Source organism: Cucurbita pepo, chromosome 10 (assembly GCF_057944985.1).
Source record: "Cucurbita pepo subsp. pepo isolate OVF chromosome 10, ASM5794498v1, whole genome shotgun sequence".
NCBI classification, from domain to species: Eukaryota; Viridiplantae; Streptophyta; class Magnoliopsida; order Cucurbitales; family Cucurbitaceae; genus Cucurbita; species Cucurbita pepo.
Window position 1 is genome coordinate 3710399 of NC_141807.1, and position 15588 is coordinate 3725986.

Sequence of the window (15588 nt, forward strand, 5' to 3'; positions counted from 1 at the left end):
TTTCTATCTCTACTGCTTTTGTAAAAAAAGACAAGCACAAGTAGATAGCGTGGTTATGTCGTGATTGTATTTATGAAGGGTGCATGAAAATGTTTTGTAAGTGTTTGAAATTTTAGACATGCAAGGGGGGGAAAAAAGAGAATTGGTTGAAGGTTGTTTGTTTTGGGTGGAGTTTGTATAAAGGGACTTATCACTTATGGCCAAATACAAACTCTGCCTCCCCCACTTGCTGTTGCGCCCACTCTCACAATGGATGGCTTTGCCTTCTTCCTTTATTCTCCCAACCACCCTCACCCATCGGTTCCATGCGTAGGATCCATGATAGCAGAGTAGAAAAGAAAGCAGTCCCATAAAAGGAGAAACGGGCAGTTTCAGACCAACGCCGAGGCCTCGCCGCCATTCCTTCCCTTCATTAAATGCTGTATACTTTTACCCAATTCACCAATTCTTCCATTTCCCTTTCTCTTTGTTTCCTACGTTTTCCATTCTGCAAATTCTTCTCTTGTTTTGTTGCTAGGTTTGCTTGTCTCCGGAAATTGAATGCATGGAGGCTGCGTTGAAGATGGGTCTCATCAACAAACCCAGCCCCAAACTTCATTTGGATGAGCTTCGGTCTGCAAACCCGCAAAGCTCTGCATCCCCCTCCTCCGATTACATTTTTGTAGACCAACTTTTCAACTTTTCAAATGAAGAAGATGGGTTTGTTGAAGAAGAAGAGGAGGAGGAGGAGGAGGAGGAGGAGGCAGAGGGTGAAGAGAAAAACAACCATTCCTCTGTTTCTGCTCCCCTGCAACTTCAACAATACCGTGAGAGCGACGAAATTTCCAACCACAGCTCCACCAATTCCTCTGGAGATGTCTTTTGGTCTGTTTCTTCAAGAGATTTTGAAGACCTCGAATGGCTGTCCCATCTCGTCGCCGACTCCACCCAAGAAGAATACTCTGCCGCACCACTGAACTGCTCTGTTTTTTTGACAGAGAAACCCAATAGTTACCAAAAGGAACCAACCCACCACGCCCCCACCCTTCCGAATTTTGAATCTAATCTCAACACCCCATTTCCCTCAAAGCCAAGAAGCAAGCGAGCAAAAATCTCCGGCCGAGTCTGGTCATTAACGAATTCAATTTCTTCTCCATCGTTATACCCACCACAGCCGAAGAAACCAAAGAAAAACCCAGCAGAGGAGGGTTCCGGCAGGGTGCAGGCGCCGCGGCGGTGTAGCCATTGCGGTGTTCAAAAAACCCCACAGTGGCGAGCTGGTCCGCTGGGGTCCAAGACTCTGTGTAATGCGTGCGGTGTACGGTTCAAATCCGGGCGGCTTTTTCCCGAATATAGACCGGCTTGTAGCCCGACGTTCTCGAGCGAGCTTCATTCAAACCACCACCGGAAAGTACTGGAGATGCGACAGAAAAAGGAAACGGAGACGGCCCACTCCGGTCCAGACCCAACCCCGTAGGAGTAGTGTAAAAGAACCAGAATAGACGAACCCGGTTTAAGTTTAGTGGTGCAGTGTGTAAAAAAAATGTCATTTTCAGGGAGCCTCATTAGGTGCGGTAGGTCATCGGCGCTTGTTGCCAATTAAATTACAACAGCTTTTATTAATATATTTATCCCTTCCTTTTTTTTTCTTATATAATTTTGTCCAATTTTTCCAAATTTAAAAAAAAAAAAAAAAAAAAAAATGTAAGATATTGCGTAAGTTGTACGCTGTGGCAGTGCTCAACTGTGTGTGGAATCGTGAAATGGAACATTTTGAGATGGGGGAGGCTTTGTCCAACACGTGGCACTAACTTCTTGTTGTCGTTATCTTCCAAACATTAACGCCGTCTTCAATATAAATCTGAAATAATTTAGATTTAATTTTAAAATTTAAAGAGTAAATAAGTAGGAAGTTTAAGGTCAAAATTGTAAATTAAGCTTATTATTATTATTATTATAGGTGAAAATAAATGAAGTATTAGAGAAAAAACAATAAATATGATGTGAAGGAAGGCATGCAGTGTCAGCCAATAGGACAAAAGAATAAGCGGGCCCCACCCCCACCCCACTCAAGACTATTTGAATTTGTGGTCCATTTTTTCCCCACTTTGCCCTTCTCCCTTTTAATCATTCTCACGTGCGTGGAGATGCCCCCAACTCCCTCCCTTTCTCTCTCTACACACCTAAATTCTTTCTTAAATAATTCAAATTATTATTCTATGCTTCCAACAATGTTCTATTTCAATCCAACCATCCTCGTTTGCACATCATTCGTTGTCTGGTTTTAATATCATTTTTAACCGCAGACTTTTACTTATAAACTGACCAAACGAGTCTACTAAGAAGAGAATTTCACATATTTATAAAGAATATTTCATTATTCTCTGCGGAAAGGAATTTCACATATCACATTTTAAATGGTATAGAATTATATGATAAATTTATTTTGTGTCGATAATAATTTAAAGTTAGCATTAACTGATTTGAAAAAAGTAAAGAAAACACGACACTATATTATCATTAATCAATCAAAGAAGATGATATTAGTATTACAATCCTTAAATCTCTCTTTTTTTCTTTATTCTTTGTGATAATGCAAAATCCGAAACTTACAAACTTAGTTTTAAGGAACAATGAAGTTTGGTTGTTTTTCATGGGATTAAATGTTAACCAAAATCTTAATTGGTAATATGTAAGTTCACTACTCTGTCGGGCCTTCTTTTCTAGGCCCTGCTTTCCTCCCATCACCGCCGCGACATCCCCATATCCAACAAAACCTCCTACTCCCTCCGCCGCCAAAACCCCAACCTCCACCACTTCCTCCGCCTCCGCCTCCCCCTCCGCCTCCACTGCCTCCTCCTCCTCCTGCTCCTCCACCACCTCCTCCTCCCCCTCCTCCTCCTCCTCCTCCACCTCCACCTCCGCCACCTCCCCATCCATAGCCTTTTCCACCTCCACCTCCACCTCCCCCACCGCCGCCACTTCCGCCTTTTCCATGTTTTTTACTATGTTTCGTATCTTTCTTTCTTACCCCAACCCCACTTCCCTCTCCACCACCACCGCCGCCTCCTCCTCCTCCTCCTCCTCCCCCGCCACCATTCGTAATTCCACGCTTAACCGAATCTCTCCCACCATTAACAGTCGCATTTCCTCCGCTTACACCAACTCCTCCAAACAGGCTTCCATCCAACTCAGACCATTCATTGGATGTACCCACACTCCCACTTCTTTCAAAACCCTTCACCCCCTCAACCAAATACAAGCTCAACACAATTCCAACAACCAAAACAACCCCACAACCCCTTCCTCTCTCCATTCCAATTCCTCTGCACAATTCCAGTTTTCTTCCCCCTCCCTCTCTTTTATACTCTCTCCTTCCCAACTAAAGCCTACAAACATTATATTATGAATCTCAAAAACAACACTCCCAGAGTAAGTAAGATTAATGAGTGAACTTTGAATGAAATGGGGTTGGATCTTCACCACCAAAAACTCAACCAACTCTGAACTGGACACCACTACAGCCTCATAAATTATGATACAAAGTGGTTTCTTTTGCTTAACGAATTAGAATAGGAGAAGGGGTGGAGTGGGAAAAGGCAGAGTGCTTGCCACATGACGGAACATTAAATTTACAGAAAATCCAAGTGGAAGGGAATGGCCAATGGCATTTCGATGGCGGCGGCGTATATGTTTCAAACTGGATTCCAGCTCATCAACAACTTTACCCTCTTTTCTGCTATATATTTTTCATATTACAACCACAATAAAGATCGCCATTTCTTCAAGCCTCTGTTTCTCTGTTTCTGTGTTGATCTGTAAGCCAAGTTATGGAAAAATGTTGCACAAGATTCATGGATTTCTTTACTCCTGATTTTCTTATCAAATTGGTACATTCATTAACACAAATTTTAGTATATTGATTTGCATTAAGTTGATACGAGATTCTAGAATAAAAACTGTAACAGCCCACGTCCAATGCTTGTAGATATTATTGTCTGCTTTCGTATTGTTGTCAGCTTCACCATTTTAAAACGCATCTATGGTGAGAGGTTTCCACACCCTTACCGTAAATGTTTTGTTCCCCTCACTAAAGAGGGAAACGAAGCACTCCTTATAAGGTGTCATGTGACACGGTGTGTCTGCAAGGATGCTAGCCCCCATTACATCATTTAGAGAGGAGAACAAAGCATTTTTTATAAGGACATGGAAACCTCTCCGCTGATCTAGCCGTGGGCTTGGGTTGTTACAAAAACTCAAAGGTGGGTTGATGTAGTTGGGCCGAATGACCCAGTGTGCGTTGATGGGGTTGGGCCCAATGACTCAAAATCGACTAATTGTCCCATTTCAAATCAACCCGCCAGAACAGAACAAGTGAAGCAAGAAATCGAAGGCACTGCTCATGCCGACGGCCGCCATTGTCGACCCAGAAACATTGACGTCAAAATTCCAAACATTAGGAAGTGACCAACGATGCAGACATTGAGACGAGGACCGGAGGGCACGGGCATGGGTGCCATCGTCCTCGATCTTCAACCCTCTCATGGACTCGGCCCCTTCAATCTCGGTTATTTTACTAATTCCTCCCTTTTCTTCTTCGAGTCCAGCTTCTGCAAGCGGGGGATTATACCATCTTTTGGGGGTTCTTATTCAATATGTCGTGCTTTAATGGATTCTTGGTGCCAAGAGATTAGGAAGTACTCTTTTTAATGTACACATTTATGCGACTCAAACAAGAATGCCAATTTGTCAAGCATTTGCACAAATAGAGTAGCGCACCAACATCTACGACAGATGCGACATTATATTGAGAGACCTTGGCCCCAAGTAGAGACAAGGTTGAGTCTAATGACTTGGCCTAATGTAGAGGCAAGTCAGTTGTGTCGCGTAGGCAGCGTGTGTGGCCAAACACATTTGAGGCGAGTTTCTTACACTTATGTTTGTTTTTATTAGTGTTTTACCCTGCATAATAAGGCGGTGTGTCAATGATCATCAATGAGGTGATGAAAAATGGTTACGTTAACCACAGTTACCTAGCTGCTCCATGTCGCTTTGTTCCAAGCTAATCATGGAGTTACAAAAGATTGCTTCTTACACTTATTGAATTCAATGAAGTGAGCTTTGGTTAGATGAGGCTTAGTTTACTGAGCATCCCATTCCTGGTTTGGGTAGCAATTTTAGAATCACGAGTTTACAATGTTCAGATACTCATAATCAAAGTTATAATTGAAGATTGTAGCAATACAAAGTAGTACTAAAGATGCTAAATGTTCAAATCAATCACTTTATTAGGCCGCTTGGAATGCCTATCTCCATTTGAATACCCTTTAACACCAGAGAATCTCAAATCTTCTTCCTGCTTCTCAGTCTCCTCACCCCTTTCTTGATTTTGGCACCTCACTGTCTCAACCTGTTCCATCGGCTTTGCATTTGGGCCCTTCACATCATTTTGTGTATCCCCTGGAAACTGCAAAGCAATCAAACAAAGCTTAATCTTGTATGAATGTAAAGAGAGAAAGATGTGATGAAATCACCAACCTCAACTCTCTGCCTCAGCCGAAGATATCTCTTGTGCATTCTTTTACCTCCCACATGAACAATCACATCGCATTGTAAACACAAGGAACTCCCATCTATCTCACACCAAAAGAAAGCTGCAAAAATTTTATAAATTTCCCGCAAAATGTTAACCCTTACAAGAACATCACAGAAAAAAACAAGACAAAATGATTATACCTGGTGCATTTTCACATATATCACAGCGAGGAACTTCGCTTGGATTTGCGAGCCCAACCCTTACATGGCGGCTCGCAAGCTTGTTGCACATGTGCACCTGCCCAAACACATATATCAGCAAAAGACTTCCAAAATTAATACACACACACACTTGGTTTTATATACCTTTGCATCGCAGGCTGTGCAGAGAGCAGCCTCGTCAGCTGCACAAAACAGAGTTGCTGCAGCAGTTTCGCAGGAATCACAGAGTATCCTCATCAAAACTGATGGCTTTTATCCTCCTCACTCATTGCCACCCACAACAAAACCCATCAAAAAGATCAAAACTTTACGTTCAATTTCAAAAACCCACCTCGTAAAATTCACAAAAAACACATAACTCTCAATGAAGCTCTGAAAATTAAGAGTATCTTTAAAGTTTCGTTAGGTTTTTATCGTCCCGGGCCAGTTTCAGATATGTGATGATGTTCTTTCTTTGGTGTCGGCTGCTGCTGTTAGGTTATGACAATAATAGAGAGAGAGAAAGAAAAGAAGAGAAGATAATATTAATATAAACAGAGGATAAAAGGATTAGATGGGTGGAATTGTCAGGGAGAGGAGGTTCGAGAAAAGGAAGGAAGTAAAAGTTTTTTAACGCTAAAAAATCAATACCCAATGAAGGCTAGTTTGTATCAACGTCAACTCATTCATCATCCACAAGATTGAAAGGGCGAACAGTGATTGAAAGTGGCTGGTGGATGAATTTAAGCCATGAATTGGTGTCCCTCATATCTTAAATGGGTTCCAAGATTGTAGCTTTTGGGGCAGGGAGCTGTCTGTTTTCATTTACCTCAACCAGAAGGGGCAGCCATAATAAGAACGCCACGTGAGTTACAAGAAGCTTTCATGTCATAATCTCTCTCTCTCCCTCTCTCTGTCTCTACCTAACCAGATTCGATATTTGTGGTGGGAAATATGTTGTGTGGAATGGGAATTAGAAAATCTTGAGGATTGTATCATATCATCCACTTGGTTTCATATGGGGTTGCCTCTTCTTTCACAAAGAGTTGCCAAATATTTTTGACAATTCAACTATGAGGAATGTGTCCAGAGTTGGGATTCAAGATGTTTACGAGTCAAATCTCACCGTTAGTAGCTATTGTTCGTGAACTGCCACACTGCCCGATATCTATATACCATTTGTAATAGCCAAATCCCCACCACTAACTCATATTGTCTGCTTTTGCTCGATACGTATCTACGTCAGCCTCACAATTTTCAAACATATCTACTCTCAAACAGACAGTGATCTCACAACTACTATCATGATTTCATGGAGGATTAAGAGTCTAAAACTTTCTACTTACATGGTTTTTTTTTTTTAGATATTGGAAGCTCTCTCCTTTTTCATCAATAATTTAATGCTTTTATCGGATAAACTATACTCTTAACGTATTTATTGAGTTTTGGCAAAATGGTCGGTGGATTAAGTTTTATTTTTACGGGTTTATATTTTAAAAAAGTTGTTATTGATAATATATTTAAAAATGATAAAATATTTGTTGTTATCACATAAACTTTAGGACTAGATTTATTAAATGTTTTATGCAATAAAAGTTGTATACTATTTATTTTATAATATTATAATATATGTTAAATTATAATTGTAATTTGGTTCGGAGAAATCAATTTTCATGAAAATAAAGCGGGCTTCATAAAATCAGATAAAAACTGGGCCATGAAAGTTATGGGCCGATTGGAAAACAAGCAGACGTCCAAAAATGATGGGTCGTGGACAGAGAATGTTGGGCCTGGGCCCAGTAGGAAAGCCCAGTTGAAGGTTGCAGAGGAAAGGTGAAACAGCGTAGATTGGGCTGGTAATAAAGGATGTCCTGCAACTTTTATTGGACCCTATTTCTGCAACTTTTATTTTCTCATCAATATTTTCCCCTCTTTGGGACTTGCATTATTCCATTTCCGTATTTACTCGTACCTTCCCGTGAAAACAATTAATTTATATGCATACAAATAACATTTTCTTTTTTAATTCACTATATCTATATTTTTTAATATAAAGAGTCGTAAAAGTATTTATATAACTCGATAATCCAACTATATATATATATTTTTTTTTTTTTTTTTTTTTTGTCGGGTAGGATTGGAGTCAAAATTTTGAATTAGAACAAAATTTATTATTATTAATTTTTGAAAAAGGATGGTGGAAAAAGGAGAGTGGAAGGATTAGTGGGCAATTATTGGTAGACAGTGACCATGAAAACCTCGAGAATTTTGAAAAGTAATTATAAAAAAATAAAATAAATAAATAAAAGGATAAGGGAAAGAATTTATGACATTCAACCAACTCCCTTCCCGCTAACATAGACAGAAATAATTCAAATTAAATTTCAAATTTAAACAAATATTAAACAAAAATTGAGAAAGTATTATTTTATAAGAAAATGATTTAAACTGTGTTCTCTTCATGGTAAAATAAAATGGGAGGAGTTTAATTATTCGTATGTCAGGAACATGTAACTGAAGACAAAACATGTTAAAATAAATTGTATTGATATGTGGGAATATTCTAATGTTAGAATCATCAAATGTCAAAGACAAAACATTAGACGTTGTATATATTAAAGTATGGATGAGAATAATATTTAAGGACAAAAAAGTCCGTTAATAAGTAATTTAATTTTTACAATATAAAATAGGGATTTAATTGAAAATGACATATTATAGACTATAATTGTGACATTGTCGACACATTAAGTTCAAAAAGTTCAATTCAAAACCTAAAATATGTAGCTTACTTTTTCCAAATTTTGTGCATTAAATATGGGGAGGAAAAAGTATCATATCTCTATAAAAAAAAATATTAATAAGATTATATTTCGATCCTATGATTTTTTTTCCTTTGACCTTATTACCATAATAACTCCAAAAATGCTTCTTTTAAGAAAAGTAAAGATTGGAAAATAAAAATAAGAAAAAAATAAATAATTTGACCTTTATATATACTATCGTTTTGTCAAACAAGTATATGGATATATAAAATTGTAAAGGACGAAAAGGTGTTCTTGGGCAAAAATGGCATTTAAAATTGGAAGGAATTTCCACGTCTGAAAATTTATTATTATTTTTTTTTTTCAAGTTATTATCCGTCTGGAAATGAATATTATTGTTATTGATAGTGAGATTACATTTTTAGCCTTTTTATATCAACCAAAAAAAAAAAAGAAATAATAAAATTAAAGGCATACGTCTTATAATATAATATTAAGGGCGAAAATGTCCATACAACCAAATGATTCATTCACTCACTCATCAACATCATTATCCTTTTATATTTTTAATGCAAAAAGATTGTCCAATAAATTTAATACAATCTAATTAATTTTATGTATCTTGTTTGCTATTAGCCTCACTTTTTTAAAACGTCTTTTGTAAGTGAGAAATTTCCACACCCTTATAAATAATGTTTCGTTACCCTCTCCAAACGACGTGGATTCCACCTCAAGTATTGCTTACAAGAGTGTGAAGACTTATCTCTAGCATATTTATAAATGGTGAGGCTAACGAACATATATAATGAATTGAAACAAACAATATTCAGTTGGAGTGAAGTTGAGCGGTTACATTTTATATGTAAAATAAATATAAACTTAGGGTATGATAAGTTTTATTATTATTATTATTATTATTATAATAAATAGGAAAGGGAGGCATGAAAAGAAAATAATTGATAGAGGAGGGAGGGAAATTAAAGGAGAGGGCGTAATAATGATGGGAGAAAACGCAAGATCACATGAGAAGAGACTAAAACGTGAGGCCCAGCCCATCTTCATCTTCATCTCCATCTCCGTCTCCATCAATATTCCCCCTTTTCCCCTTCTTCCTCTCCCATTTTCATCAAACAAACACCCTCTGCTGCCTCCTCTGCCTCCTCTGCTTCCTCTGCCTCCTCTGCTTCTGCGTCTCTTCGCTGAATCTCCCTGTTCCTTTTTTGTGTGTCACTGTTCCTTCTCTGGGTCCCTTCAACGTCTCTCTCTTTCATTCGCTATGCTTTTTTGACGTCCGCCATTTTTAGTCATGCTTCTTCATTCCTTGTGTTAGTCTTGGTGGGTTTCTGTTTTTCTTCTTAGCCATGGAGCCTCCTCTGTTATTCTTGGTGCTGCTGCTCCTCTGGGGTGCTCTGTTTTCCTCCTCTGCCGACACTAGACCCCGAAGTTTGCCGGAGATTCAGGCATTGATGTCCTTTAAACTTAATTTACATGACCCTCTTGGTGCATTGACTGCTTGGGATTCTTCCACGCCATTGGCGCCCTGTGACTGGCGGGGTATTGTTTGTACTAATAATCGAGTCACTGAACTCCGTTTGCCTCGTCTTCAACTCTCTGGTCGATTGACCGATCAGTTGCCCAATTTGCCCATGTTGAGGAAGCTGAGTATCCGTTCCAATTTCTTCAATGGTACCATTCCGTCTTCTTTGTCCAAATGTCTGTTTCTGCGTTCCGTTTTCTTGCAGTATAATTCGTTTTCCGGTGGCATTCCGGCGGAGTTTGGGAATATGAGTAATCTCCGTATTCTCAACGTGGCGGAGAATCACCTCTCTGGTGTCATCCCCGGCGACCTTCCGAGTAGCCTTAGGTATCTCGATCTTTCGTCGAACGCATTTTCCGGTCAGATTCCAAGGAGCATTGTGAACATGACACAGCTTCAGGTTGTTAATCTCTCTTTCAACATGTTCGGCGGGGAGATTCCGGCGAGCTTTGGTGAGCTTCAAGAGCTTAAACATCTCTGGCTCGACCACAATGTTTTAGAAGGGACGTTGCCTTCGGCTCTTGCGAATTGTTTTTCGCTCGTTCATTTGAGCGTTGAAGGAAATGCACTCCAAGGCGTAATCCCCGCCGCCATTGGAGCTCTTCCGAATCTTCAAGTTATTTCACTCTCGTATAATAGTCTCTCTGGTTCAGTTCCTTACTCCATGTTTTGCAATGTCTCGACGCATCCGCCGTCGCTTCGGATCGTTCAACTTGGATTTAATGGGTTCACGGACATTGTCAAATCTCAGACAGCAACGTGTTTTAGTGCTCTACAGGTCCTCGATATCCAACACAATCAGATAACGGGAGAGTTCCCTTCGTGGTTAACGGGCGTTTCCACTCTGACACTCTTGGATTTTTCCGTCAATCACTTCTCCGGCCAGATTCCGCCTGGGATTGGGAATCTTTCGGGACTGCAAGAGCTCAGATTAGCGAATAATTCATTTCACGGCGTCATTCCGTCTGAAATCAAGAACTTCGCCTCGATTTCTGTCATTGATTTTGAAAGGAATCGCTTAACCGGAGAGATTCCGCCGTTTTTGGGCTATATGAGAGATTTGAAACAGTTGTCTCTCGGAGGAAATCGTTTTTCCGGCACAGTTCCGGCCAGTTTGGGAAATCTCTTGGCGCTTGAAATCTTGAATTTAGAGGACAACGGCTTGAACGGAACCATTCCGCTGGAGCTAATGGGGCTTGGGAATTTAACAGCAATGGAGCTCGGTGGGAACGAATTTTCCGGTGATGTTCCGACTGGCATTGGGAATCTCAGTAGTCTTGAGATTTTGAATCTCAGTGCCAACAGTCTTTCCGGGATGATTCCGTCCAGTCTTGGCAATCTCTTCAAATTAACCACTCTGGACTTGAGCAAACAGAATATTTCCGGGGAGTTGCCATTTGAGCTCTCTGGTTTGCCTAATTTGCAGGTAATTGCATTACAAGAAAACAAGCTATCTGGGAATGTCCCTGAAGGATTCAGTAGTTTAATGGGTTTGCGCTACTTGAATCTAAGCTCAAACAGATTTTCCGGTCAAATCCCTTCAAATTATGGGTTTCTTCGATCACTTGTTTCTCTGTCATTATCAGACAATCACATTTCCGGCTCGATCCCTTCCGAGCTAGGTAACTGCTCTGATCTACAAATTTTGGAGGTCCATTCAAATGCACTTTCAGGTCGTATTCCGGCCGATCTGTCTCGTTTATCTCATCTGCTAGAGCTGGACTTGGGCAGGAATAAATTGACTGGTGAAATCCCAGAGGCGATCTCGAGTTGCTCGTCTTTAGAATCTCTCCGTCTGAACTCGAATCATCTTTCGGGTAGCATACCGGAGTCGTTGTCTAAGCTCTCGAACTTAACCTCGCTCGACCTCTCATCCAACAATTTAAGTGGTGTAATCCCTGCTAATCTTAGCTCCATTACCGGATTGGCGAGCTTAAACGTATCGAGTAATGGTCTAGAAGGCGAAATTCCACCCTCTTTAGGCTCTAGATTCAACAGTTCATCTGTGTTTGCTAACAATTCTGATTTATGTGGGAAACCATTGGCTCGGTATTGTAAGGATACAGAGAAAAAGGACAGAATGAAGAGATTGATACTCTTCATTGCAGTGGCCGCCAGTGGAGCTTGCCTCTTGACTTTGTGTTGCTGCTTTTACATTTTCAGCTTGTTGAGATGGCGGAAGAGGCTCAAAGAGAAGGCGTCTGGAGAGAAGAAAACAAGCCCAGCAAGGGTTAGCTCTGCGGCAAGTGGTGGCCGTGGAAGCTCAGAAAATGGAGGGCCAAAGCTTGTAATGTTCAACAACAAGATTACCTTGGCGGAAACAATCGAGGCAACAAGGCAATTCGACGAAGAAAATGTTCTAAGCAGAACCCGTTATGGGTTGGTTTTCAAAGCTTGCTACAATGATGGCATGGTGCTCTCAATCCGCCGCCTCTCAAATGGATCATTGGACGAAAACATGTTCAGAAAAGAAGCTGAATCATTGGGAAAAGTTAGGCACCGCAATCTCACTGTTCTTCGTGGCTACTATGCTGGCCCACCTGATATGCGGCTGTTAGTATATGACTACATGCCTAATGGAAACCTTGCCACTCTCCTTCAGGAAGCATCTCACCAAGATGGTCATGTTCTAAATTGGCCAATGCGGCATCTCATTGCTCTTGGAATCGCCCGTGGCTTAGCCTTTCTTCATTCATCATCCATTATCCATGGAGATGTTAAGCCACAAAGTGTTCTATTCGACGCCGATTTCGAAGCTCATTTGTCCGATTTCGGGCTCGATCGATTAACTCTCATGGCCTCTACCGAAGCATCCACATCTACCTTAGTAGGCACATTGGGCTACATTGCCCCGGAAGCAGTATTAACAGGGGAGGCCACCAAGGAATCTGATGTCTACAGCTTTGGCATTGTGTTACTCGAGATTTTAACAGGGAAGAAACCAGTGATGTTCACAGAAGATGAAGACATTGTCAAGTGGGTAAAAAAGCAATTGCAGAGAGGCCAAATTACTGAGCTTTTAGAACCAGGATTGCTTGAGCTGGATCCGGAGTCATCAGAATGGGAGGAGTTCTTACTAGGTGTAAAAGTTGGATTGCTTTGCACTGCACCCGATCCCCGTGATCGGCCAACCATGTCGGATATCGTTTTCATGCTCGAAGGTTGTCGAGTCGGACCCGATATCCCATCCTCGGCCGATCCCACCTCCCAACTCTCACCACCGAACCCATAAACCAAATCAACCCATTCATCAATCACTTTGAAATTTTTAACCGCAACTGATTTGAATGTAATTTCTCTTTTTTAATTCTCCCTCTTGCTGTTAAAATGTCATTTTATCCGTTCTTTTTTTGGGGCTTTCATCATTGTGTTCTTACGGAGAAAAGTGGATATAGCCTGGCCGCGGGGGCCTGTGGAGAACTATCTTAAACCAAAAACAAACTGTCAACGGTTAGGGACGAAGGCCGATGTCTTTAGTTTTTTTTGTGTGTTGGGGGACTAAAAGTGTCATTTTTACTCAAAAACACGACAAAAGCAAAGCAGGTTCTGTGTCTGTGTTTGGTCACGTGGTTCCCAGAGGCGTCCATGTAGCCGTTAATGTCTTGGTTTCTGATCTGTAGTTTGTGAGTTTGAAGGCGATGAAGGTGGCAAATCACGACGGCAGCAACACCCAAAGGTTTGATTTTTAATGCACCTCGCAGACCACCCAATTCAACGCATCCACTTTTCTCGCTATCCAATTGGTATCCTTTCGGCTCTTTTCAAAATTGTAATCTTTTTAGCCCTTTTGAGTAGCTTTCTTTTTGGGTACAGCCTGTCTGAATCTAATCTGCAGTTTTCAGTAAAACATCGTGGCCTCGTGGGTGGGTACTCTTACTCATTCTGACCCTATATTTAATTGCTCATTCATAGCCTTTTTCTGATTTTTTTAATTGCTTCAATAATTTTTCTGCCCAATAGGTTAAAAACATGAGTATAAAACGCATCATGTTGGAATTTGGTTTTGTTTTTCTTTAAATGTTTTGGGCGTATGAGTCCAAGGTGGAAGCAGTGACCGTTGAGTGTTCCTTGTTTAAATATGCCATTTATTTGTGACTTAAGTTTTCCATAAAATTTGTCTCTAAATAATACCGTTGTTTTTTTTATTTTATATTAAAAAATAAATCTTGTCGAAAGTACAATAATTTTGTTGTTAGTCCTTGGTCCTCCAATGAAAATAATTCAAATGTCATTGGATTCAGCTGTTATCCTGTCGTGTTTTTCACTTCTAATATTAGTTATTTTCTTGTTCCCATACAAATAATCCATTTAAGGCAAAATATTTAATATATCATTGTACAGTGGGTGTTAATGTCAAGTTGAAGTCACATTTGAACTAGTGATGATTTAATATTGTGAATATCAAGTCGAAGTCATTTGAAGCTCTTAATGAGTGGAATTGAGGAACAAGACCGACGTTTTATAGTAGTTATGTTGTGTTTTATGTTTGCATGAGTGAGACTCCACGTTGAGTAGACATGATAGGAGGGTATAAGCAAACACATCATTCTTATTCGAGTTCTTGATGAAAATTTTACATTGATATTTCAATTTTTTTTTTTTTTAATACATACAGTAGAAGATTGAATTATCAATCTTTGAAATGGTAATTGAAGTTTGACAATCTGCACTCAATTACTCAATTAGGTCAGTGCAGCTTAGAACTCAATTGAATTAGTTTAACCGACCTAGGATAACCTAATAAGCTCATATCAAACCGACCTTAATCTTGTTTCAACCTAATGTGTGCCCCTAAAAACCTTAGATACACTAGAAAATTGAGATGCTTACAATACGCCAATTCTTGCTCAACGTCTATGTGTATGCCAAACACATTTTTTTACTGTCTCGACGTTTAATCCAAACACCTTTCTCTTCTCACTGACTCTATTTTCTTAGTCGGTGTGAATCCATTTATGTTAGATCCGTGTATGAACACATATAATTAAATATTGAAGTATTTTTCAATTGAATTAAGCTTATCTTGTGCATAGACTTTTTGTAAAATAATATAGTTTACTAGACAGGCAAAAATAAAAAAGCAAATCCATTTCTATGCGTAGTTCATATTTATATATTAAATTATTTTAAAATTAGTAAAATAAGAATACTAAGGGGTCCCACCAAGAGATTCCCTAAATCTTTGATCACAGTCCCTTTTTCTGACCAGGTAAGTGTACTACGTGCCCGGGCTCGACCAATCTTATTTGGGCCTCAGCCCATTTATGGATGATTATTGGGCTTCGCTCATGCCTATCCAAATGGGCTACTCATACTACTAAAGCCCACCGTGACCATAAAGTGGAATCTATAATACCAATGATAGGCCCAGTTAAAATTGAATATGTTTTATAAGATGTTTTAATTTGTATGGTGTAATTAACCATTTATACAAGGACCTTTTAGCAAATGTATTCTTTTTTTTGAGAATTGACTGGTGGGGTTAGAATTTGGTTAGTTGGTCTACATCACATTATTAAAAGACTACTAATAATCTTGATTATGCCTAAGTAGCTATGATTAAATCCAATT

General features: G+C 39.7%; 3 protein-coding genes across 4 annotated transcripts; 2 read left to right on the forward strand and 1 right to left on the reverse strand.

The window, feature by feature from the left end:
• Positions 1-114: 114 nt before the first annotated feature.
• LOC111804029 (GATA transcription factor 7) lies at positions 115-1622 on the forward strand. The gene is made up of 2 exons (XM_023688692.2): positions 115-421; positions 518-1622. The coding sequence occupies exon 2, from the start codon at positions 545-547 to the stop codon at positions 1454-1456; it is 912 nt and encodes a 303-aa protein (XP_023544460.1). The 5' UTR covers positions 115-421; positions 518-544; the 3' UTR covers positions 1457-1622.
• A 3562-nt stretch (positions 1623-5184) lies between these two features.
• LOC111803278 (B-box zinc finger protein 19) lies at positions 5185-6417 on the reverse strand. Of its 2 annotated transcripts, none has more exons than XM_087127730.1 (4): positions 5881-6417; positions 5716-5812; positions 5518-5612; positions 5185-5446 (listed from the first exon to the last, which is right to left on the reverse strand). In XM_087127730.1, the coding sequence occupies exons 1-4, from the start codon at positions 5971-5973 to the stop codon at positions 5243-5245; spliced, it is 489 nt and encodes a 162-aa protein (XP_086983856.1). In that variant the 5' UTR covers positions 5974-6417; the 3' UTR covers positions 5185-5242. The 2 variants fall into 2 exon arrangements, with proteins under 2 accessions (XP_086983856.1, XP_023543376.2); XM_023687608.2 differs by having other exon boundaries at positions 5518-5633; positions 5881-6368.
• A 3035-nt stretch (positions 6418-9452) lies between these two features.
• Positions 9453-13402, forward strand: LOC111803124 (uncharacterized). The gene has a single exon (XM_023687407.2). It carries the CDS (start codon positions 9842-9844, stop codon positions 13247-13249), a length of 3408 nt encoding a protein of 1135 aa, XP_023543175.2. The 5' UTR covers positions 9453-9841; the 3' UTR covers positions 13250-13402.
• Positions 13403-15588: the final 2186 nt, after the last annotated feature.

Excerpts from the sequence above, each read along its gene's own strand:
- LOC111803278 (XM_023687608.2), bottom strand. The coding sequence starts at position 5,973 with ATGAGGATACTCTGTGATTCCTGCGAAACTGCTGCAGCAACTCTGTTT. Across the intron at positions 5,634-5,715 it reads TATATGTGAAAATGCACCAG|CTTTCTTTTGGTGTGAGATA; the intron begins GTATAATCATTT and ends AAATTTTTGCAG. Across the intron at positions 5,447-5,517 it reads GGCTGAGGCAGAGAGTTGAG|TTTCCAGGGGATACACAAAA; the intron begins GTTGGTGATTTC and ends ATTGCTTTGCAG.
- LOC111804029 (XM_023688692.2), top strand. The coding sequence starts at position 545 with ATGGAGGCTGCGTTGAAGATGGGTCTCATCAACAAACCCAGCCCCAAA.
- LOC111803124 (XM_023687407.2), top strand. The coding sequence starts at position 9,842 with ATGGAGCCTCCTCTGTTATTCTTGGTGCTGCTGCTCCTCTGGGGTGCT.